This window comes from Saimiri boliviensis, chromosome 7 (genome assembly GCF_048565385.1).
Source record: "Saimiri boliviensis isolate mSaiBol1 chromosome 7, mSaiBol1.pri, whole genome shotgun sequence".
Taxonomy (NCBI): Eukaryota; Metazoa; Chordata; class Mammalia; order Primates; family Cebidae; genus Saimiri; species Saimiri boliviensis.
In genome coordinates, this window is record NC_133455.1 from 13,487,166 (window position 1) to 13,513,269 (window position 26,104).

The window sequence follows — 26,104 nt, forward strand, 5'->3', positions numbered from 1 at the left end:
TACCTTCTTGGGCTCCTTACCTGGGTTGTTTATCTTTGCAACTAGGTTTTGGGTGGCATTGTGTAGCTCTTTTTCCCTGTTTGTTTGTATACTTGTCTGTTCACCCAGTGAACAAAGATCTTACCTGTTGGTAAAATTCTGCTCAGAAGCTCCTTTCTTTCCTAGCCTTCGGTCTCAATGGTACTGGTAATTATACATCTTCCTTCTCTTTAAAATAGGGATTTCTACCTTTTATAGCTCTCATTTAGTGAACATGCATTGTGTTCCCAGATATTAGGCTAAATGCTCTATGGACTTGATCTTGCTTAATCCTTACAATAACTCTTCTGAGGCAGGAACCCATTTGACAGATGAAGAAACAGGTCTAGAGATGTCAAATGACTTGCCCAAGGTCACACAGCTATTAAGTGGCACAGCCTTGACTCGTTTGGGTTCAACTGATGCTAAACCCTTTGCTCTTGATCACTCTAATCCCTCTGGGTTTGAAAAAATGCACTTGAAGATTTGGGAGAATTCACACTGTTCTATAAGGGTGAAACTTCATAAATAGAGATTAAGCATTGAAGAGAAGAGCTCTTTCTGCTTTCTTATAACAAAAAAGATGTGTTCTGACACTTTATAGGGAACTTAAACTGCCCCCCCCAGATTCACAATTTTTAAAAATGAATCCCAAACAGTGGTGTGCTAGAGCTGGCTCATACTGGCTCACAAAAACAAATTCTGTATATCTCTTCCCAACTCCAAGTTGAAGGACATCATGTTGGTAAGATTGAAATCAGCCATAGTGGGAGTATTTACTCCATTGAAATTGGCATTGTCACAAATCATGGTTCCTTACCTCCTAGAGAACTGGTTGTTAAAACATTTGCTAGCATTGTCATTGACCCTAGGCTAAAATACCCACCAGGAAGAAATGGACAACTAGAAAAAACAAACCCCAACAGATACGCTGACTTCCTATGGGAATCTTCCTGGGCTGCATTTTTTTTCCCTCAGGATGGCTGGTTCTGATTTTATAGAGCTGGACATCCTTGGGGCACTGATGGAATTCTACCACTATAAGTCACAGTAGAACATCTGCTACTCTCAATGTGACCACTACATCTTTTTACTATAGTTAACAATTTTTGGTCACATTCTGAGCACATTTCTAAAAATGACCAAAGGAAAGAAACATGGCCCTTTTTCTCTTCTCAATCCAAATTCTACATGATGTTCTTTTCTCAGTTTTGGAGAATGGGTGCCCACGTGTAGGAGGCAAAATGTTGCTGTTGGTGGTTTGCTCAGGGAGATGAAATGCTATCAGAAGCCCTCTGGCTCAGAGGCCTTTTTCTTGAATGTAAGAAATCAACTATGGAAAAAAAGATATCATTTTTACCCAGGAATTCTCATTCCCAGAATCCAGCCAACAGAAACACTTGCGACTGGGCATAAAAGATATGTTTGAAGATATTCCATGCAATATTACTTGAAATGTCAAAAATTTGGGAATGACCTCAGTGTCTGTTAATAGAGAAATGGGCCATACTCCATCCATACAATAGAATACTCTGCTGCCATTGAAAGAATGTGTAAACTTGTGTATACCAGTATGGAAAGATGCCCATGAGTCACTGCACAAGGGGAAAAATAGAGAAAGATTTTGAAGGACTTTTAAAAGGAGATTTCTTTAAGAAGGGGATATCAGGGAGGGAAGAAAGCCATTCGTACTTTATATACTTATACATTTTTTGAAAGACTTTCATAAGCACAAATTATATTCTCATATTACTTGAGCAGTTTTATTTTAGAGAAAAATAAATAGCCTGTAATCCCTGCTACTTGGGATGCTGAGGCAGGAGGATAGCTTCAGGCCATGAGCTAGACATCAGCCTGGGCAACATAGCAAGACCCTGTCTCTAAAAACTTAAAAAAAAAAAAAACTAACCAGGTCGCAAGCATTCCTATACACAAATAACAGACAAACAGAGAGCCAAATCATGAGTGAACTCCCATTCACAATTGCTACAAAGAGAATAAAATATCTAGGGATATAACTAGAAAGGGACCTGAAGGACCTCTTCAAGGAGAACTACAAACCACTGCTCAAGGAAATAAGAAAGGACACAAACAGATGGAAAAACATTCCATGCTCATAGTTAGGAATAATCAGTATTGTGAAAATGTCGATACTGCCCAAAGTAATTTATAGATTCAATGCTATCCCCATCAAGCTACCATTGACCTTCTTCACACCACTTGAAGAAAACACCTTAAACTTCATATGGACTGAAAAAAGAGCCCACATAGCCAAGACAATCCTAAGCAAAAAGAACAAAGCTGGAGGCATCACACTACCTAACTTCAACCTATACTACAAGGGTACAGTAATCAAAACAGCATGGTACTTGTACCAAAACAGAGACATAGACCAATAGAACAGAACAGAACAGAGGCTTTGGAAGTAATGCCACACATCTACAACCATCTGATCTCTGACAAACCTGACAAAAACAAGCAATGGGGAAAGGATCCCCTGTTTAATAAATGGCGTTGGGAAAACAGGCTAGCCACGTGCAGAGAGCTGAAATTGGACCCCTTCCTTACACCTTATACAAAAATTAACTCCAGATGAATTAAAGATTTAAACATAAGACCTAACACCATGAAAACCCTAGAAGAAAACCTAGGCAATACCATTCAGGCCATAGGCATAGGAAAGGACTTCATAGCCAAAACACCAAAAGCAATGGCAACAAAAGCCAAAATAGACAATGGGGTCTAATTAAACTTAAGAGCTTCTGCACAGCAAAAGAAACAATCATTAGACTGAACAGGCAATGAACAGAATGGGAAAACTTTTTTGCAATCTATCCATCTGACAAAGGGCTAATATCCAGAAACTACAAAAAACTAAAACAAATATACAGGAAAAAAATGAACAACCCCATCAAAAAGTGGGTGAAAGATATGAACAGACAATTTTCAAAAGAATACAGTCATGTAGCCAACAAACAAATAAAAAAATGCTCATCATCACTGGTCATTAGAGAAATGCAAATCGAAACCACATTGAGATACCATTTCACGCCAGTTAGAATGGTGATCATTAAAAAATCTGGGGACAACAGATGCTGGAGAGGATGTGGAGAAATAGGAACACTTTGACACTGTTGGTGGAAGTGTAAATTAGTTCAACCATTGTGGAAGACAGTGTGGCACTTCCTCAAGGATCTAGAACCAGAAATACTATTTGACCCAGCAATCCCATTACTGGGTATATACCCAAAGGGGTATAAATCGTTCTATTATTAAGACACATACACACATATGTTCATTGCAGCACTGTTTACAATAGCTAAGACTTGGAACCAACCCAAATGCCCATCAATGATAGACTGGATAAAAAGATGTGACACATGCACACAATGAAATACTATTCAGCCATAAAAAGGATGAGTTCATGTCCTTTGCGGGACATGGATGAAGCTGGAAACTGTCATTCTCAGCAAACTGACACAAGAAGAGAAAACCAAACACCCATGTTCTCAATCATAAGTGGGTGTTGAACAATGAGAACATATGGACACAGGGAGGGGATAATCACACACTGGGGTCTGTTGTTGGGTTGGGGGGCTAGGGGAAAGATAGCAGGGGGTGGGGAGGTTAGGAGGGATAACATTAGGAGAAATACCTAATGCAGGTGACGGGGGGATGGAGGCAGCAAACCACCATGGCATGTGTATAACTATGTAACAATCCTGCACATTCTGCACATGTACCCCAGAACTTAAAGTATAATTTTTTTAAAAAAAGGAAGAAAAAAAATTAGCCAGATGTGGTGGCATTCACCTGCAGTACTAGCTATCTGGGAGGCTGAGGCAGGAGGATTGCTTGAGCCCAGGAGTTCAAGGCTGTGGTGAGCTATGATTGTGCCCCTGTACTCTAGCCTGGGCAACAGAGCAAGACTCTCGTCTCTTTAAAAAAATAAAAGGCATAAAAAATGTTTTAAGGCTGTGGTTTTCAAACGAATTTTGGAAGCCACAAGATATTTTGGAAATACTTAGGGTGCCATGGTGAGGACAGAAGTAAGTTGGAGGGGTCCTAGCTCTCCCAGGCCCCCAAACCTCTTGCTTCATGAAGAAGTTTGATTTAGAAAAGTCTGTTTTACATTATAGGGGTTTCTATTTTTAAAAAATGAGTGTCTGCTGCTTAAAAAAAATAGTCTGTCAACCACTTATATCAAAAAATGAATATAGTTTAAAATTCATTCTAACTCAAAACACTGAATTAATTGGAGTTACTGATCTATCAATGGATGCATGATTTATATTGCTGGTTGCATTTGAGGTTAGTTTCTCTAGGTCCTGGTGTAAGAGATGACTTGGGGGTGGAGGAGAACTAGGGAATGGGTAATAAATGTCTTAAAGAGGAAAGAGTTAATTAAGACTTAAGTTTTGGTTGGAGGAAGACTAGGTCCACCTGGGAGGCAGGACTGTGAGAGGGTGGCAATGTCAGTGCACAGGTTAGCACCGCAGGTGGGGAACTATCTCATTTAACTCAGCCTGTGATTTTCACAGTGAAAATCTGATTCCTCAAGTCAGGGTTCTTTACCTTTTTTGTCCCCTTCTTACAAACAACCTGACTCTTCTTAAAGAACCAGTGTCTTTACCTGCCTGTCTGTTCTTTGTTCTGCCCTGTGTGTACAATGCTGTTCCTGCAACAGTGGCCTCAAAGCTTTTGCATGAACTCTCTCCTCTGCTGGGAACACTTAACACTTCTCTTGACCTAGGCGACATGTTCTGGAGCTTCTGCCTGTACAAACCCAGCTGCTCCAGGGAACTGAATACCAAATAATCCCTTGTGTCCAAGTGGAGAAATAGCCACCAATGTATGTTAAAAAAACAAAAAGGCCAAAGCAAAATGAAACGCAAACTTCAAAGAAGGGATAAAAATAAGAACAAAAAGAAAAGAAAGAATAAGAGGGAGGGAAATGAGGAGGAAAGGGAAGAAGAATAAAAAATAGTGTTAGGGAGACACAGTCCAAGAAGAGAGTTGGAGAGCATTGGAGCTGTGGATCCAGTGATGGGCTTCCATAGCTTGCCAATTTCTGTGGTGTAAATACTCCCATTGTGGTTGGCTGACTTCAGGCTACCCGTGTGATGTCACTGAATGTGGAGTTGGGAAGAGATGTGGGAAGGAGATGCACACAGCCGGCTCCCATGAATCTGCATAAGCTGTCTCTGGTTCTCCCCTGTTCAGATCCCACAGAGCATATATAAGAGCTCCTAAAACAACCTACCCACCAAAAACAGCAAAGGGAGCAGAAGAATGTACAGGAGTCCCTTCCCCACTGCCCAGCCTATTGCTAGTCTACTGCAAATTGGAGGGTTGAGGCGTACTTTGGATTCCAGCAGGTGATCACAGGCTTCATGGTGTGGTGGGTGTGGTCGATAGTCAGGGCCTCCAGAAGCCAGTGGAGAGCACAGAGCTGGCGGAAGAGGGGCTCGCTGCAGACAGACAGAGGGAATACAGTGGGATCCTGTTAGAACAACATTCTTCACAAAAATAGCCACAGAAATAGTAGAGGTACTTGCTCCCAGTGAGGGAGTGGGCACTATGCTCCAGGCATGCGTAAGTATTTGGCATGTATCATCTCATTTGGCCTTTGCAATGTGCCCATGAGATATTCTTTAGCCCATTTTCTAGATGAGGAGTCAGAGGCTCACAGGACTTAACGGTGTTGTGCCAGGTCACCAGGCCAGTAGGTAGTAGAGCCAACTTGAAATGAGATTATCCAGTGCCAGTTTCTGAGAATTTGTATATATAGCAGGGAGAGAAAAAAGGAGGGGTTCCCCAGCTAGAAGTCTTGACTCAGGCAAATGAGAGGCTTCAAGGAAATCAGTATCCTATGTAGGTCCAATTGTTAATCTGATAAGAGTACAATAAATAAACTAGGAGTGTGTAAAAAGTCTGGAAACACAGGGAAACTAGTGTGTTAATTGTGCTTCCCCTCCCCAGATTAAAAATTGGATCCATTGCTTTGCGTTTATGAGTCCTTTGCCTGAAAATACAGCTGGGTTTTGAAGAAAAACACATAGAGCATATTACTTGAAAGTGTTCGCTAGACTGGGTGCGGTGGCTCATGCCTGTAATACCAGCACTTTGGGAGGCCAAGGCAGGTGAATACTGAGGTCAGGAGTTTGAGATAAGCCTAACCAACATGGTGAAACCCCGTCTCTACTAAAAATACAAAATTAGCCGGGTGTGGTGGCGGGCTCCTGTAATCTCAGGCTACTCCTGAGGCTGAGACAGGAGAATTGCTTGAACCCAGGAGACAGAGGTTGCTGTGAACTGAGATTGTGCCATTGCACTCCAGCCTGGGGGACAGAGCGAGACTCTGCCTCAAAAAAGCAAAAAAAAAAAAAAAAAAAAAAAAAAAAAAAAAAAAGAAAATGGTTACTAAAACACTGTTTAAAAATACATCACAGGTTAGGCATGGTGGTGCATGCCTATAATCCCAGAACTTTGGGAGGCTGAGGCAGGTGGGTTGCTTGAGCTCAGGAGTTCAAGACCAACCTACAAAAAATACAAAAATTAGAATAAGCTGGGCATGGTGGCATGCACCTGTGATCCCTGCTACTTAGGAGGCTGAGGTAAGAGGATCACTTGAGCCAGGGAGGTCAAGGCTGCAATGATGAGCCGAGATCATACCACTGCATTTGTGGCACAGCTAGCCACTGCTATTGCTAAATGGACATGGCCTATGTGTTTGTTGTCTTAAACAACAATTACATGGGTCTCACCTACATTTTCTGATTTTTTGGATACTTTGTATTAAATGCCTACAAGGAGCCAGGCATTGATAGGGGCATTTTATACACATTATTTAATTCTTCCAGCAGCCTGCTGGGGTATGAATTATTACACACATTTTAGAGAAGGGGAAACTGAGGCTCAGAGAGGTGGAATCACTTTGCTCAATGTCAAAGAGCTTATTGGTGACTGAGATGGTTCCCAGTATCTCATTTAAAGCTCACAGCAGCCCTAGAGGTAATATACCGCTCCCACCTCCACTTTACAATGGGGGACGGGAGGATTAGAGAGGGGCAGTGAGTGACTTAAGGTCGCACTACGAGGATTAGTGAGAACTTGACCAGTGTCAGTTTAACTTCATGTCTGTGCTTTCACAAGCCTGGGCTCTGATGAGGTGCTGATGACGCCAACACAGTGGTCTCCCCGAGAGCGAGGTCAGGAGAGGGTTAACCTGCTGTCTGCCTTTTTTCCTGGAACCAGGTGGAGTCCTGGCCAGCTGCCCTCCTCCCCGCAAGATTTCTCCTCTTACGCTAATGGGCCAGATGCCTCCATTAAAGACCTGTGTAATTGCTCTTCTCTGAAACTGCATCCTGCCCTGATCCACACTCCCCAGAGTTCCTCAGCCTGGTGTTCCCAGGGGCAGGAAGGTATCTATACTCTCTGTTTCCAGGAAGGCACCACTTCAGAAGGTGATACCCAAACCCTGGGCTCAAATGTGGAGCTGACCCAGGGTTATCCCGGTTAATCCCTTAAGGGGCATGCATTTGCTCAGCTTAAAGGGGAATGGCCCTGCCCTCACCCACCCCTCAGCCCTGTGTACTAGGGTGGCTGTATCCACCAGGTCTTTGGAAAACTACAGTGAGAAACTCTCTTTCCCTTCTTCCCTCGGGTCTTTTCCTTCCACAAATTATTTACTAAGCACCTACTATTCCTTTACTTCTAATTTAAAGAACTTGTAAGCCCACAGCCTTTTCAGCTATTTTATTAAATAAAACTTCTTTTTTTTTTTTTTTTAAGAGACAGGCTCTCATTCTGTCACCAGACTGGAGTTCATGGCTTACTGCAGCCTCCAACTCCTGGGCTCAAGTAATCTTCCTGCCTCAGCTTCTAGAGCAGCTGGGACTACAGACACACATCACCATGCCCAGCTAACTTTTAAATTTTTTTTGTAGAGATGGGGTCTTGCTATGTTGCCCAGGCTAGTGTCAAACTCCTGGCCTCCAGTGATCCTCCTGCCTTGGCCTCCTAAAGCTCTGGGATTATAGGTATAAGCTATTGTACCTGACCCCTTTTCAATTCTTGTCTCTTTCTTCTCCCTTAACACTGTCTTGAGCCCTAAAGGTGACAGCATTTTGGTAGGTCTGGGCACAGAGGCCATGTCCAGCATTCAGCACTAGCAGCAGCTAGCTGTGCCACATGCCTGGCACTGGACCATGAGCACCTCACTACACCCTCCCCACAACCCTAGGAGGTTGTGAGAGGCTGAGGGAGAGACCTACCGGCTTTTCTGTTTTGCAACTTGGAGGCTCTGCAGGCCTGGGCTTTGGCATGTGTGGGGTGGGGAGGGAAATAAACAAAGGAAGTGAATTGGTGAGATGGGATCTGCTTGGTCACAAGGGGTGGAGGGGAGGTGGGGCATGTGAGCATCAGATTCATTTCTGCAGGTGACAAGAACAGATGCCAACCTGACCCTCTCCCTCTTTTGCTTAAAATCATCAAACTTTGGCCAGGTGCAGTGGCTCATGCTTGTAATTCCAGCATTTTTGGAGGCTGAGGCAGGCAGATCACAAGGTCAGGAGTTTGAGACCAGCCTGACCAACATGGTGAAACCATGTCTCTAATAAAAATACAAAAATTAGCTGGGCGTGGTGGCATGTGCCTGTAAATCCAGCTACTCAGGAGGCTGAGACAGGAGAATTGCTTGAACCCAGGAGGCAGAGATTACAGTGAGCCAAGATCCCGCCACTGTACTCCAGACTGGGTGACAGAGCGAGACTCCACCTCAAAAAAAAAAAAAAAAAAAAAGAAAAGAAAAATCTTCAAACCTCCTAAATAATTTGTAATCGTCTGAATTGTGGACATCCCAGATTCATTTGTTGAAGCTCTAACCCCTGTACCACAGGGTGTGACGGTAATTGGAGATGAGACCTTTAAAGAGGCGATTCATTTAAAAATGAAGCCATTAGGGTGAGCCTTAATCCAACCTGACCGGTGTCTTTACAAGAGGAGGAAATCTGGACACACAAAGAGACACTAGGGCTTCGAGCACTGAGAAAAAGACCGTGGTGAGGACACTGAGAGAAGGTAGGGAGAGAGCGATCCTCCTACCTCAACAGAGTTGGGAGAAACCAAACTGACAGCACCTTAATCTTGAGCTGTCAGCCTCCAGAACTGTGAGAAAATACATTTCTGTTCTTTAAGCCACCCAGTCTAGTAGTTGACTATGGCAGCCCCAGCAAACTAATGCACTGTCACACGTAAGGCCCCACCCACCTCTCCATCACACAGGAGGCCCCGCCCACCTCTTCATCACACAGGAGGCCCCGCCCACCTCCCCATCACACAGGAGGTCCGGTGAGCCTCTTCTTGAGTTGTCCTGTCTGTTCCTTGTGCTACCATCTGCAACCTGGCAAAAATCCACTCAGTTGCTCAAGCTCACCATGGTCGCTCTTTGCACTATCCAGGTTTAACTTCTTGCTTTGCCACCTACTGGCCCTCTGGCCTTGGCGAAATTACTTAACTTCTTTGAGCCTCAGTTTTCTTATCTATAAAATGGTAGTAATCGCTGTACCTCCCTCAAAAGGTGAGAGTGAGGGTGAGGTGACGTGCTTAGCACTATTCCCTGCTTCTGGTACATATTTCTGTTCCTCTTCCTTCTCGACTCTCAGTTATTGGGCTTCAGCTCTTATCTCCATCAGGAAGCCTTCCTTGATTGCTTTAGGTCTGGGCTGGGCTCACTCTAAGGAGGTTTAAAAGGGAGGTTTCCCATCCTTACAATGTGTTCTCCTTGTCCCCGCCTTTGGGTTCCTGCTCTACTGTAACTGCATGTTTACTTGTCTCTCCAGCCTATGAGCCTGCAAGCTACAGGGTCTTCACCACAGGGTGCCCTGTTCCGAGCACAGAGTAGGCTCAATAGATTTCCAGTTACTGATGGAAGACAGTGGGAATGAATTGGTTCAGATCTGATATTTTTCTGAACTGATAACTTGAGCAAAAAAAATGTTTTTTGAGATAGGGTCTTACTCTGTCACCCAGGCTGACATGCAGTGGCATGATCTCGGCTCACTGTAGCCTCTGCCTCCTGGGATCAAGCAATCCTCCTACCTCAGTCTCCTGAGTAGCTGGGACTATGGGCATGTACCACCATACCCAGCTAGTTTTTGTCTTTTGTAGAGATGGGGTTTTGCCATGTTGCCCAGGCTGATCTCAAACTCCTGGGCTCAAGTGATCTGCCTGCCTCAGTTTCCCAAAGTGCTGAGATTACAGACATGAGCCACTGCACCTGTACTCGAGCCTAATTCTTATATACAGAATCACTGAGATAATGAAAAGTAGTATCAAAAACAACAACAACCAAAACAACAAAGTAACAGTAATGGTAAACACTTCCCATATGAGCACTTACTCTATGCCAGACACTGTTGTGCCCAGTATGCATTAATGAATTTCATTCTTATTCAATCCCTTGAAGAAGGTATTATTATTATCCCCATTTTGCAGATGAGGAAACTGAGGCATAAAGGGCCGTGTAACTTGTCCAAGGTCACAAAAGACAGCAAATGGCAGAGTTGGAAAATTTGAGCCCAGGCAATCTGGCTTCTGAATTCATGCTCTTAATGACAGTGTGGATGTTGTCTCGTTATAGGGTAGGGACTCCCTTTACATCAGAATAGGGTTTCATCTGATAGGTCTGGTCCTTTTTCTCCATTTATAAAAAGTGCCCTAAACCTGATGATTGCTCATCTGATCTGCAGTGAAACAAACTTTAAAAAAAAAGTCCCCAGAAGAATGCTTGATAGAAATCAGTCTTTTCTCATAATGATCATGTGTCAGGTCATAGCATAGTATCTTGGATTTTATCAAATTAAAAGAGAGAACATTTATTTTTTTTTAAATGCAGGGTATAAGAGGTGAGAATGCTGAACAGGGATACACAAAGCATGCTTCTGAAGTCCCTGAGCTCAGAACTCTGGGCGAGCACCAGCGGTCAGCACACCTGAATAGCTCACTCTATTAAAACTGCTGTACCAACCAGAATCCCAGTGGGCATAAACAGCTCTGAGAAGAAAACATTTTTTTTCCCTTTTACTAAGAGAAATTGGAGAAAGCATTCAAAGCCATTCCAAGCACCCCATGCTGACTGCCAAGGGCAAATCTGGACACAGGTTTCAGGCATTGCACTTGCTGCCCAATTGCTCATTAAAAGCTGTGGGGCATAGCCCAGTCATCTAAGAGGGAAAAACGAGGGGCTGCTTCTCATTCCTAGAGACCACCCCTTCCTTTTTTAAAGATAAAGGTCAGTCAGTCTCTTGGTACATGATTGAATTGATCCCTACACAGTCCATTTGGAATTAGCCACTTTTGGGATCAATCACACAGGGATTGAAGGGACTGACCAGGCTGTGATCCACATTGGCTGATGTGACAACTGAGAGTTTGGGAATTACCAGACAGAGCCAGCCCTGGTACCTTTTGGTAGACTGATTACAACAACACCATCCCTCTCTGCTTTGCACAGTTTGGGATGTGACTTTGCTGCTTCCCCTATCAAGAAGTGAAGTCTTTCCCTACACTCCCTGTATCTAGGCTGGCCTGTTGACTTGCTTTGGCCAGCAGAATGTGGTGAGAGAGAGTCTAGTTCATGGATAGAAAATGCAATAACCATCACCAACACCGTCATCATCAGATGATGATTTCCCTCAAGGTGCTTTGGATACTTAGGATCTTGTTCTTGGAACCCTCTCTGTTGCCATGTGAACAAGTCTCAGTTCACTTGCTGGGTGTTGAGAGACATTCAGCATCTCACCCATGTCACCCTGGTCACCAAACAACCAACCAACAGACTTGAGAATGAGGCCATTCTAGATCAGCCAACCTCCAGCTCACCCATCAGCTGGGTGTACACACATAAGCACATCCAGCCAAGATCAGCTGAGCCAGCCTGACCAGCAGAACCACCCTGCTGACCTGTAGGCTTTGGAGCAATACTAAATAGTTGTTTTAAGCCACTCCATGTTGAGGTGATCTGTAATACAGCCATACCTTACAAATAGAATCATCAAATGCAGCCAGAGCCTTCGAAGAGCTGAGGATAAGAAAAGGCAGCCTTCAGTCCTGGACAGGGACTATAGCAAACTACAGCCAGTGGGCCTGCCACTTTTGTTTTGTAAATAAAACTTTATTGGCACATAGCCACATCCATTGCTGTAGTTTTCATTCTACAACAGCAAAGTTAAGTGGTTGTAAGGGAGACCACCTGGTCAGTGAAGCCTAAAATTTTTACCGTCTGGCCATTTAAGGAAAAGTTTGCTGACCCCGGTCTAATACGAATGTAAACCATATCCACTGTGACACTAATAATAATACTAACCTATGTAACAAACCTGGTGTAAAGATCTGACTTAGCTGTCAGGAGATCAAGATTCCTGTTATAAATTTGCAATTGCAAAAATATGTAACCAACCCAAATTCCTATCAATCAACCAGTGGATAAAGAAGCTGTGAGATATATATATATATATATATATATATATATATATATATATACTCAGCCATAAAAAGGAATGAATTAATGGCATTTGCAGCAATCTGGATGAGATTGAAGACTATATTCTAAGTGAAGTAACTTAGGAATGGAAAACCAAACGAAGTATGTTCTCACTCATAAGTAGGAGCTAAGGTATGACAATGCAAAGGCCTAAGAATGACACAATGGACTTTGAGGACTCAAGGGGAAAGGGTGGAAAGGAGGTGAAGGATAGAAGACAACAAATTGGGTGCAGTGTATATGGCTCAGGTGATGAGTGCACCAAAATCTCACAAGTTACTGCTGAAGAACTTACTGATATAACCAAACACCACCTGTTCCCCCAATAACTTAAGGAAATAAAAAAATATATATATTTTGCTTATAATACATTTATTTCTATTTTTTTGGAGTTTCACATAATTTATTTTTAATAAGTACTTTATATTCCTTGTATTAAAGGCAGTAGTGTTTATATTTTGCTACTGTGTGTGTACAAATGTGTAAAAAATATTTTCCCACTAGATAGTGTACACTCTCCATCTGTGTAGCTATGCACTTTTTTCTTTTCTTTTTTTTTATTGCATCTTAGGTTTTGGGGTACCCCAAAACCTAAGGAAATAAAATATTTTTAAAAAAAGATTTCTGTGATGAGACTTTTGGCAGGTTCTTCCCCCTTTCTGCGCTTTACTTTTCCCATCTGACATTGACAGAAGATGGGTGAGAAATTCTCTCCATCTCTTCATAGCTGATTTAAGTAAACCTCAGTAGCTCAGACCAAATAAATTGTGAATGGGGCTCAGGGATATGCATTCTCTGAAACATTTCCTCCCTGCTCTCCCCTCAGCCCCAGATGATTCAGATGCAAGGGAAAGCCCACTGGTTCTATACCAATTGGTTCTGGAAGGCTTGTCCATGGAGACATGACCAGAAGTGCAAGAGTGTATTTAAGAGACATCATGAGAAGTTGCAAGGCCCATTTTTGCAAGTCAATGCTTTAAAGACATCAAGTTTAGGCGCCAGCTATGTTATAATCGTAATACCAATCAAACAGAGGTAGGAGGAAAGTGGGATGGAGTGGAGTGTGATGGGGCTCATTAATGACTGAAATATTAGGGAGGGATGATGATGATGGTGATGATGATAACGATGGTAGGGATGATGGTGATGATGATGATGATGATGATGGTGCTGGGGATGATTTTTGCGTCTTCCATTCATGCAGTAAGTGCTCTAATTAGTGATTTTCTTTTGTTGCCATCTTATCTTATGATTTCACTCTTGCATTCTGTTACTCTTCACGTATAGGAAACTTGGCTTGCCAAATACATTATGGGCTCCTTAAAGGCAAGGCTTTGAGATCTACTTTCTGTGTAGTGTGTGGTGATGAAAGCTTGGGCTCTGCAGTCAGATCGACCTGAGTCAGCAACACACTGACCTCTGTGACCTTGAACAGGTGAATATATGTCTCTGAGCTTCTGCTTTCCCATCTGCAGAGAGGGGATAATGATACACCTACACAATAGGGAGGCTGAGAGGACTGAGTGAGATAATGGCTGCAGAGTGATGAGGAGTGGCCATTATCACTGCAGACACTGTAGGATCCTAATAAATATTTGATAAATGAGCAGACAGAGAAGTCTGGAATCATCGTATCACAGCTCTGAATGAATACATTGCCCTAAAGCAGTGGTTCTCAATGTGGAGTGTGTGTGTGTGTGTGTGTGTGTGTGTGTGTGTGTGTGTGTGTGTGGTGGGGGTGGGGGTGGGGGCTCATTCAGTTTTGCCCCCAGGGGACATTTGGTAATGTCTGGAGATATTTTTGGTTGTCACCGCTGGCATCTAGTGGGTAGAGGATGGGGCTAAGCATCTTGCAGTACAGAGGACAGCCTTTCACAACAAAGAATTAATTATTTCTCTCCAAATGTCAGCAGTGTCAAGGCCAAAAAACCCTGCCCCAAAGTCAAAAGCTTATATTCCTGTGCCTGAAATCTACCAGCTGAAAAGTGCTAACTGGTGAAAGAAAAAAAGTTGGTCTTGAGATTCTTTGGAATAGACACAAGGGGAACAAGATGTCAAGATTTTCTAAAGCAAAAGTGTTCTTTGGAAGGTTGATTAGCTCCTGTTGTACCATGCAATGATGAGTTCATGTCTCAGGTCAGAAAACTGGAGGGGCTTCTCTGGGAAACAGCTCCTTGACTCTTCGGGAAAATGTGTCCCCTGAGCACAGGCTGAGATGTTCTCACATACACTCGACGAGGGCTGTAGACAGATTTTATCAGGCTTTGCAAACTATTTGACATTAGAGTGTCTGGCTTGGTAAGAAATGAAATGACTCAGTCCCAGCTGACTCGCCACTTAGCTGTAAACTACGGTGTCTACTTTCTGTTATTTTTATATGCCAAGTAGCTTTGCCAGCTCCAGGCTTCATGCCCCTTTCAAGAGGACAAAGGAATAGCTCCTGACATGACAGCTCATTGAGTCATTTCAGTTCGGCTTCAATTTATAAGCTAGCAAAACAAATGAGCTGGAGGTGCAACTACTTACATGTGAGCCTCGGGTAGCAAGGGAGAAATGATGCAGCTGTGGATGGGAGTGAACGGGCGACGTGTGACTCCAGCTCCCAGCTTCTTGAGCTTCTCATCATCATAGGTGCTGAAGGACAAGCAGACAAAGAACAAAGTGAACCACGAGCAGTAGCTTTGAACACCTCCTTCTCTCACTAGGATCTATTTGGCAGATATGACTGGGCACTTACTATGTATCAGGCAAATAATTCCTGCCAGAGGGATGAGAGTTTTAGATGCAGTTCCTTAACAGAGCATATAAAAGTCCCTGCCCTCATGGAGTATATATTCTGCTAGAAGAGCCAAGAGAATAAACAAGATAAATCATGTGGTATACTAGTATACCACACTAAGGGTTGGAAATGTTTGTTTCAAGGTCCAGACAAGAGATATTTTCAGCAGTGTTCTGGAAATAGCAATTTAATACCATATTTAGGTATTTTTTTTATTTCCACCATCACAGCAGAACAAATCCTTTCCATTATAGAAAATAGGGTTTTTTCGGGGAAGGGGGTTTGTCAGGCTTGAGTCATAGGAGATATATATTTTGTTGTTGTTGTTGTTTGTTTGTTTGAGACAGAGTCTCACTCTGTCACCCAGGCTGGAGTGTAGTGGCGTGATCTTGGCTCACTGTAACCTCTGCCTCCCAGGTTCAAGGGATTCTCGTCCCTCAACCTCCCAAGTAGTTGTGATTACAGGGATGTGCCACCATGCCTAGCTAATTTTTTTGTATTTTTAGTAGAGATGGCCTTAGCCAGGCTCGCCTTGAACTCTTATCCTCAAGTGATCCACCTGCCTTGGCCTCCCAAAGTGCTGGGATTACAGGCGTGAGACATCACACCTGGCTGCAGGGTATATAGTTTTTGTTCATGGCCAACTTCAGTCCACAGACAAGTTTTAATTAATCCACTCTTTTTCTCTTTGTCTCTCTCTCTGTGTGTATGTAGTTGAATCAATTGTCCACATTTTAAAATTGGAAGATGTCACATAAACATGGAAAAACTTTGGCTTTCAAAAAATTGAAAGTTCTGACCACTCGGGACCTGTGTTTCTACTGATAAGAATGATGAGCCACAGACTGCTTTGCATGAGGTATGCGCTTCTTGAGTTGCCCCAAACACAAGGACCCTTGGTTCCCACTCTGCTTTTCTTTCTAATTTATGCCATCTGCCTGTTACCTGATGGTCTTTTAGCTTCTGAGCCGCAGTCTAGGTACTTTCATTGATTGGATCATTGACAGGTTCCCTGATTCATTCATTTCTACCAATAATTATTGAACCTCTTCTCTGAGCTGGAGGCTGCCAATACAGCAATGCATGAAACAGATCCAGCCTCTCCTCTTCTGAAGCTTAGGGTCTAGTGGAGGAGACAGGCATAACCAAACACACAGTTGTGATAAATGTGCCAAGGGGAAAGTGCTTTAACAGCCTAGAATCGTAAATTTGACTGAAATGGAAGCCAGGGAATACTGTACTTCCTTGAGGAAGTGGCAATTTCAAAACATGTCTCCCAAATTCTTTGAAACTTCTCCAATCAAGAGGTGGGTCTATGTTCATTTGGCTCTGTAATCAGCTGACCTAATAGAGTGTGTCAGAAGTGATGTGATTTTTGAGTACCAGAAACTGGCAACCTCTCCTTCTTGTGTCCTGGGATGCTCACCCATCATTCAGCTGCCATGCTGTGGGGAAGCTGGCAGCCTGTGAGGAGGCCCACAGGGAAAGGAACCAAGCTCACGAACTGACAGCCAAATATAGCTTGCCACCCATGTGAGTGAGCTGTCTTGGAAATGAGTCTTTTGAGCTTTCCCAGCTAGTGTTCTGTGGAGTAGATACAATTCTTCCCCTCTGAGCCCTACTCAAATTGGAGATTTATGAGAGAAAAAAGTTCTGATTGTCTTGAGTTAATGTTTTAGAGTGGGTATTCATGGCAATAGTAACTGTAGCAGAAGTAAATATTGAACTGAAATTTGAAGGTTGAATGGAAATTAACTGGGTAAATGGAGAAGGGGAAAACCTTCCAGCCAGAGGGAACAGCATGTGCAAAGACTCTGTAGAGGAGGCCATGTCATGAGTAAGAAAGTAGGAGAGTGTGGCTGGGGTAGACTAGGGAGTAAGAGGAGGCTATGAGCTGAGGCTGGATAGGCAAGCCACAGGCTACCAGGTGTCCCCAAACTTTTTACACAGGAGGCCAGTTCACTGTCCCTCAAACCGTTGGAGGGCCACCACATACTGTGCTCCTCTCACTGACCACCAATGAAAGAGGTGCCCCTTCCTGAAGTGCAGCGGGGGGGGGGGGGCAGATAAATGGCCTCAGGGGGCCACATGCGGCCCACAGGCCATAGTTTGGGGACGCCTGGGCTAGACCATCCAGGGCCTTGGAACCCCTGCTCAGACTTTTGTGTTTACCCTAGAAGAATGGCAACCACGGAGGCTGTTAAGCTGTATGCAATTTGTATTTTGAAAAGATCACTTAACTTGGGGCTTGGGGAATAGGTTGGTGGGAGCCAGTGGAGATGATGCTGGGATGCAAGTTAGGTGTTTGCCTTTCTCCTGGGAATTTGAGGATAATCCTGGTGTCACGGAGTTAATGAGAAAATAGGACCAGAATCCAGGTCCTCCAATTTTCACTTCCACTGACTCTTTATTCAGCCCTAGAGCTGAGAAAACCACAAACAAATACATGGCTGTGACCTCTTCTTACTGGCTCAATCGTGTCTTTCAGTGGTTTAGGATATGTGGAAATTAACCCAGCGTTTACATCCTTAATCTCTGGTTTTATGTCTTCTCTCAACCACAATAATAAAACACATTCTACCCATCATTTCCCCCCACCTTTTCAGCTGAATCTGTCCTGAAAAATGAGGTCACTGAGCACAGTGGGAAAGACTGCTTGCAGGCAGAAATCTTTGGGGATGTGCTTGATTTTCTTTTTTCCCTGCATAGTTTGTCAGACTTAAAATTTTTGTCTAAAAAATGTATTCTGTGGTCTTAAATCCAGAGGGGAGAAAATAATTCCTTTTGCTTTTATGATGCACAAGATCAAAATGTGAAAAAAAGTCTTTATAATTGAGCACTTGTATTTTTGGTACTTTTGTGATTGGAATTTTATCTATAGATGCATCGCTGTTAGATGTGAGATGCTTTTTAGCTTTCATGGAAATTAAGATTTTTAGCCATAGATTTAAGGATTTTAGGTAATTGAGGCTCAGAGAGCTCAAGCTCACTTTATTGCATCATAATAGATAACATTTACTGAGCATGTCTTAGAGGTAGGCTCTAGGCTAAGTATCATTTCATTTAATCCTCATAATAAGCTTGGGAGTTTGGTACCATTTTTTTTATGTAGGTGAAGAAAAAGGGGACTCAGAGAGGTACAGGGATTTGTTCAAAGTAAAACAGTTGTGTGGGGGAAGTCCTAACTGGTTCCAAGACTTGTGTACTTCACCACCACTACCCTGTCTGGGTATAGACAATCTCCTAATGTTATTTTATAATGCCTCCCACCCGTGCATTTGATGGCTACCTTGCAGTAATGACTTCCAGTTTTATTTTAATAACCAGCCTTGTACAGCCCATAGAACCTACCAGATAAGACATAACTAGGCAAAAGTCTACAAGAGGAGTGATCTCATCCATATTTAAAGTTATTAAACTAAATAAACCACGTCTCACACACTGAAACATGGATGGGAGAGGGGAGAATTGCGTTCTATGACCGTGGATAAAAAACTCCATCCAAACAAGTGAAACTTTACACCTGAGCCATTTAAACAGGCAAAGGAGTGTCTTTTGTAGACACCCTCCTTCTCCAGTGCTTGTTGAGTTTGCCTGTCAATCTGAGCATAGCTCCTACAGAAAAAGAGCCATGAGTTCATGCCTTCTCCTTCTTCCCCGGGAAAGGCTGCCAGTCTGTCACTAGGAGTATCAGACTCTATGGGTGCCATTGAGCTTGGTCACGAAGGCACAATTTGTGCTGAGCCCAGGGTCTACACAAATGCGGAGTCAAAGAGGAGACTCTTTCCATGATATTCTGGGATCCCAACAGCCATAAATCAGAGGGAGGGTGACTGGAAATATACCAGCTCCATGATGTCTTGCAGTCTGGGTTCTCATCCATCACTTGGACCCTTGAGCTTTAAAGAGGTCAAGTTCTCAGCCCAGTGCGGTGGCTCACGCCTGTGATCCCAGCACTTTGGGAGGCTGAGGTGGGTGGATCACCAGGTCAGGAGTTCAAGACCAGCCTGGCTAAGATGGTGAAACCCCATCTCTACTAAAAGTACAAAAATTAGCCAGGCATGGTGGTGGGCGCCTGTAATCCCAGCTACTCGGGAGGCTGAGGCAGGGAATTGCTTGAACCTGGGATGTGGAGGTTGCAGTGAGCTGAGATCATGTCAATGCACTCCAGCCTGGGCATAGAGTGAGACTACTTCTCAAAAAAAAAAAAAAAAAAAAAAAGAGGTCCAGTTCTCCTCCAACTTGTTACCCGAGGCCTCACAGACAAGAAACCTTGTTCTATGTGAAAAAATTATATATTTTTCTTTTTTTCTTTAAATAGATGTAGGGATCTATGTTGCCCAAGCTGGTCTTGAACTCCTAGGCTCAAGTGATCTTTCTGCTTCAGCCTCCTAAAGTGCTCATTACAGGTGTGAGCCACCATGCCCAGCCTGAAAAAAAAAATGTATTAAGGTGAAAGTCAGAGAACATAAAATTAACTGTTTTAAAGAGTGCAGTTTAGTGATATTTAGTACGTTGCACCATTTTGTGCAACCATCACCTCTTGTTACAAAAACATTTTCATCACTCCCAAGGGAGACCTCAGACCCATGCAGTCAGTTCCCATGCCCCCTGCCCACAGCCGCTGGCAACCCCAATCTGCTGTCTAAGATGACTCTCAAATGCATTATAAGTGGAAGAAGCCAGACACAGAAAGGTCATGTATTATAGGATTCCATGGACAGGACCCTTGTTTATAAGAAACACATACTCACATGTCTCTAAAGTAACATTCTGAAGAATAGAATTTGGGAAATGATGCAGAGGAGAGGGAGTGCCTGTTGTGGCTTCTGTTTCATTTTCAGCAAATGAACTGGCAGTTTGGATTCCTGAAGGCAGCCTTAGCATAATGGCTCCCAACCATGGCTTCGCATGGACTCACTCGGGAACTTAAAAAAATTCTATGAATATATCTAAGCCAACATCTATTTTTTTTTTATTGTGGTCATTCTTTGCAGGAGTCAGGTGGTTTGCATTGCAGTTTTGATTTGCATTTCCCTGATAATTAGCAATGTTGAGCATTTTCCCTTTTTGGCGGGGAAGGTAAACTAGTACAACTACTAAGGAAAACAGTATGGAGATGCCTTAAAGAACTGAAAGTAGATCTACCATTTGATCCAGTGATCCCATTACTGGGTAATGGGTAATGGGATTTTCATACAATGAAAAGAAGTCATTGTATGAAAAAGTCACTTGCACATGCATGTTTATAGCAGCACAATTCACAATTGCAAAAAATATGGAACCAGCCCAGATGCCCATCAATCAATGAGCGGATAAAGAAAATGTGGTATATAGATATACACCATGGAATACTATTCAGTCATAAAAAGAAATGAACTAATGGCATTCACAGCAACCTGGATGAAGTTGGAGACCCTTATTCTAAGCGAAGAAACTCAGGAATAGAAAACTAAACATTGTATATTCTCACTTATAAGTGGGATCTAAGCTATGAGGATGCAAATGCATAAGAATGATATAATGGACTTTGGAGACTCCTAGGGGAAGGGTGGGGGGGTATGGGATAAAAGTCTTTGCACTGGGTACAGTGTACACTGCTTGGGTGATGGGTGCATCATAATCTCAGACATCACCACTGGAGAACTTGTTCATGTAACCAAACACCACCCCAAAAACTATTGAAATTAAAAACAATTTAAAAAGTGTATGAACAGCTAATACACATTAGAGCCTAATGTAACTGGCCTGGACAGTGATATTTTGAAAAACTCTCTTTCTACTTTCCTTCTTTTCCTTCCTTCTTCCTTCCTTCCTTCTTCCTTTCCTTTCCTTTCCCCTTCCCCTTTCCCATCCCTTTTCCCTTTCCCTTCTTCCCCTTCCCCTTCCTTTCCTTTCCTCTCTCTCTCTCTCTCTCTCTCTCTCTCTCTCTTTTGAGATGGATTCTCACTTTGTTGCCCAGGCTGGAGTGCAGTGGCATGATCTTGGCTCACTGCAACTTCTGCCTCCTGGGTTCAAGCAATTCTTCCGTCTCAGCCTCTGGAGTAGCTGGGACTACAAGTGCCCACCACCATGCCTGGCTATTTTTTAAATTTTTTAGCAGAGATGGGGTTTCACCATATTGGTCAGGCTGGTCTCGAACTCCTGACCTCAGGTGATCTGCTGGTCTTGGCCTCCCAAAGTGCCGAGATTACAGACATGAGCCACCATGCCTAGCCTGCAGGCCATTTTTCTACCCTGTCTTTCCTCCCTGGCTGCCTCGGCATTTCCTTTCCATCCTTGATTTGTGCCTCATTCAGTCTGCACAGGCTCAAAGTATCCCAGGATTTTGTCCTTGCCAAACAGTGCAGTTGATGGATTTTGCTGCCACTGAGTTTGGGACTCTGAGTTGCTTTCTAACTACTGACCTGGGGGAAGATTAGTTAACCTCTAAGCTTCATTTCTCCATCTCTAAAATGGGACCAATAGTAGCACCTATCTCAGGAATGTTTTGAAATTTAGCCAAATAGGTGTGCATAAAGCACACAGTAAACATCATCATCATAGTTGTATTTATTGCTGTTGTTGCTATTATTATATACATGAACATTTCATAATGGACCAGTCTGTTGACAGTCCTTTTCCAACCAGGGGCAAGTCCTGTACAAAAACAGGAGGCATTTTTTGTGCACCTGCTTTGTGTGATCAGTGAGCCAGGCCCTGGGGCTGCAGCTGAAGGTCTGGAACAGAGATACTAATGTGAAATAAACAAACTAGCAAGTAAACACGTATGACGGGGACTTGAAGTGGAATGGTGCAGGAGGTGGTTGAACTGAAATCCAGGAAATATTGGGAGAGGGCAGCATTTAAGCTGGGTGGTTAGTGATAAGTGGAAGATATTCTAGCAAGTACCAGAAAGCGGGGCTATCAAGGTTGAACCAGACTAAAGAAGGTGTTAGATGTAGCTGGGTGTGGTGGCTCATGCCTGTAATCCCAGCGCTTTGAGAGGCCGAGGCAGGTGGATCACCTGAGGTCAGGAGTTTGAGACCAGCCTGGCCAACATGGTAAAACCCTGTCTCTAATAAAAATACAAAAAATTAGCTGGGCATGGTAGCGAGCACCTGTAATCCCATCTCTCAGGAGGCTGAGGCAAGAGAATCACTTGAATCTGGGAAGAGGAGGTTGCAATGAGCCGAGGTTGTGCTGCTGCATTCCAGCCTGGGCAATGAGAGCAAAATTCCATCTCCAGAAAAAAGAAAAAAAAAAAAAAAAAAAAAAGAAGGTGTTAGAAGCCAGGCTGAGAAGGGGCACCTGCTCCGAGATAGCTGCCCTCGCTCGACCTAACCAGGCAGGGTTCACTCTCAGTGGTCGTTCCCCAGACCTTCAATGCCATAGATACTGTACCGACTTACCCCAATAAGGTGTCCCCATAGGGGATTTCTGAGATCTTTTTGGCTGGCTGGAATTTATTTCTTTCTTCCTCTTTCAGTTTCTGAAGTTGCTGTTGCTTCTTTTTCATTGCACTCTCTTCCCTCAGAATAGCAAAATATCCACGGCCTATCTTCACAGACTGGATCAAAAACCTGGAGACATGCAGCGAGGAAGAGGGAGAGCGGGAGGGAGGGAGAGAGAGGGAGTGAATGAGTGAGTGAGTGAGAGACAGAGAGGAAGAAGGAAAGAGAAGGAGAAAGAACGAGAGAGAAAGAAAAAGAGAAAGAAAGAGAGGAAAGAGAAAAGAGAAAGAAACAGGTAGAAATAGAGAAGGAGAGGTTCAGGGGAGAGGGGAAGATGGGGAGAGGGAGGGAGGAAGGAGAGGGAGACACAAATTTTAAAAAAAGATGAGTTGACTCTTACTGTCTTGGAGCCAGTAACCTTGGAGCGTGCCCTTATGCCTGTAGGGCAGGAGCCTTCCCACCTGTAGATTTCCAGACTCAGCCAGACCTGAGTTTGAATTCTGGATCCACCTCATACTGAAGACCCAGTCGAGTCCTTGAATCTCTCTCAGCCTCATTTCCTTCATCATCCCATCACTCAGCAAATATTTATGGAGTGCCCACTCATTGCACCAGGCACTCTGCTAGATGCTATGGAGTGGGCAAAACAATTCGCAGCCTGCAGGATTGGATACCATGGGAAGGGGTCAGCAGCGAGTTGCCTGGCATGGAAGAGGGGCTCCTCTATAAAAATCAACGGCAGAGCAGGCAATAAAGGGCCTAGGTCCTGGCCAGGGCTGCCCTTTCTTTGATTTGCCTGAATGCTCACATCTATGAGCGTGACCGCTACAGCACATACTAATGTGTGGGTTCTTTCTGTGTCAAGCAACATATGTTAGGACGTCATGATTCTTTTTGTGCCAACTAAACGACTATTTCCTAATCAGATGTCTTGATGCTGGCTTGATGTGAAGACATTCTCAGCCCTAATGGGCTACACACCTCCCTGGGCTTTGCCAGTCTTCACCTTGGGGTCAGAGTTAGCAGCCCTGTGGTGGAGAAGGAGTGAGGCACAGGTGTCCACATGTTTCTTTCTGTTGGGCTGCACACTTTGTTCCTAGATGTAAATATTGGTTCTCAAATTCAATGTTATTTGTTCTCCAGATTCCTACTAAGCAACCAACATGTGTTGGGTATTGTGTTGACTGTTGGGGAAACAATGATGAGCAAGATACTGGGTTCCAGAGAGACAGACAGGCAGAGACAGAGAGACAGAGAGAAAGTGGGGGGAGGGGGGGGAGAGAGAGAGAGAGAGAGAGAGAGAGAGAGAGAGAGAGAGAGAGGGGAAATCAATAATACCACACAGTAATGGGACTCTGGGCTTTGGGGAAGCGGGTACCTAATTGAGACTAGGGAGAAGCTGGAGACCATTCCTGGAGGAAGTAATATTTTCTTTTCCTCTTTGAGGGTGGCCTCTTCCTTTCCTCTGTTCTCTCTCTTGTGCTCAGTTATGCATGGGAATATTCCCAGCCAGCTGTCATGGCCAGACCCATATGATTAGCTGACCCCTGCTTATTTGCTAAGATGAGTTAAGGTGTTATTAAGGGCATTTCATTTCAGCAGGGGACTCTTACAAATGCCTATTGGGAAAATGCTGGGAGGTGGGAGATGGAGATTTTTCCGGCAGTTTTCACATCACATCACACAGGTGGCAGCTAAGTGATAACATTTCATTCATTCATTGCTCTGAGGGACTTTGGCTGAGAACCTGCTATTCCAGGCACCAGTTCAGGGGACTGGGACTGCCCAAAGCAAAAAGATAAAGCATTTGCCCCCAAGGAGTTCACAGTGTAATGGAGGAAGAACACCCACAAACAGACACTCTCCACCTAAGTACCACAGGGCTATAGGAACCTAGAAAAATCTTGGAAGGCTTTGTGGAGGAGGTAGTATTTGGGCTAAGTAGGAATTCACCAATAGGACAAAGTGGGACATGGCATACCCGTGGATGGAATATCAGGTGTAAATGCAAAAAGGTGCATCTGATTATGGCTCTTTAGGGAGCTAAGCTATCTTTAAAACACTGGAGCAGAAGCCAGGTGCGGTGGCTCACACCTGTAATCCCAGCACTTTGGGAGGCCAAGGTGGGTGGATCATGAGGTCAGAAGATCGAGACCATCCTGGCCTACATGGTGAAACCCCATCTCTCCTAAAAATACAAAAATTAACTGGGCGTGGTGGCATGCACCTGTAGTCCCAGCTATGCGGGAAGCTGAGGCAGAAGAATCGTTTGAACCAGGGAGTCGGAGGTTGCAGTGAGCTGAGATCGCACCACTGCACTCCAGCCTGGTGACAGAGGGAGACTCGGTCTCAGAAACAAAACAAAACAAAACAAAACAAAACAAAACAAAACAAAACAAAACAAAGCAAAACACTGGAGCACAGAAGGGTGGCTGGAGGTAAAGCAATAGTGCAGGCAGCAGAGTCTTGGGTTCTTAAGTGAGCCTGGATTTGGGAATTGCTTGGACTGTACCTAAAAACACTTCAAGAGTCTGCAAATGTCTGAGTTTTCATTAACAACTTTTAAAGCTATTAACAACACTCACAGCACAAAACATTCTGTTATATACCAGATCAGTTCATTTTGTACATTTTTATTGCATCAGCCTTTGTTCACCAATTTTGCAATGCCCATTTTTTCACATCTCAATGTCCTTGACGTGAAACTGTGTCTTACAATCATTGGCCATTCAGTCACTGCCAACCATGTGGCAATTGCTTTGCAGTGTCATGGCCTCTATGGGTTTCAATTTGGTTGTTATTCCAAGTAGCCTGACTGCACAATTGCCCCCTCTAGGCGATAAATCACTGGACCAGGAATTTGAAGTCTGAAAAGTCTTTTTCTTTGACATATTCTTATAAAATCAAGAAAGTAGGCTTGGTGCAGTGGCTCATGCCTGTAAATCCTAGCACTTTGGGAGGCAGAGGTGGGTAGATCACTTGAGGTCAGGAGTTCAAGACCAGCCTGGCCAACATGGTGAAACCCCATCTCTACTGAAAATTAGCCAGGGTGGTGGCGAGTGCTTGTAATCCCAGATTCTCAGGAGGCTGAGGCATGAGAATCTCACTTGAACATGGGACACGGAGGTTGCAATGAGCCAACTGCACTCCAGCCTGAGTGACAGAGTGAGACTCCATCTCAAAAAAAATTTTTTTTTTAAAGCAAGAAAGTGCCATTATAAAAACTTTCAGACTTGGAACTGGAGCTGGGAAGAAATCCTGGAGACAGTATAGAAGCATTGCCTTAAGAAATGTTGCAGAGGGCATCATTGACTCTGAGTGGAAAACTGA

General features: G+C 43.7%; 1 protein-coding gene and 1 long non-coding RNA gene across 2 annotated transcripts in view; one reads left to right on the plus strand and one right to left on the minus strand.

The window, feature by feature from the left end:
* The window catches only part of LOC104652046 (uncharacterized), a 217,943-nt gene that overhangs the window by 107,027 nt on the left and 84,812 nt on the right, over positions 1-26,104 (plus strand). The window lies entirely within an intron of this gene.
* The window catches only part of CCDC60 (coiled-coil domain containing 60), a 216,293-nt gene that overhangs the window by 53,507 nt on the left and 136,682 nt on the right, over positions 1-26,104 (minus strand). The window contains exons 3-5 of the mRNA XM_003932195.2: positions 22,733-22,903; positions 15,089-15,196; positions 5,382-5,489 (exon numbers count right to left, since the gene is read on the minus strand). Coding sequence (XP_003932244.1) covers positions 5,382-5,489; positions 15,089-15,196; positions 22,733-22,903 — 387 coding nt within the window. The remainder of the gene's footprint in view (positions 1-5,381; positions 5,490-15,088; positions 15,197-22,732; positions 22,904-26,104) is intronic.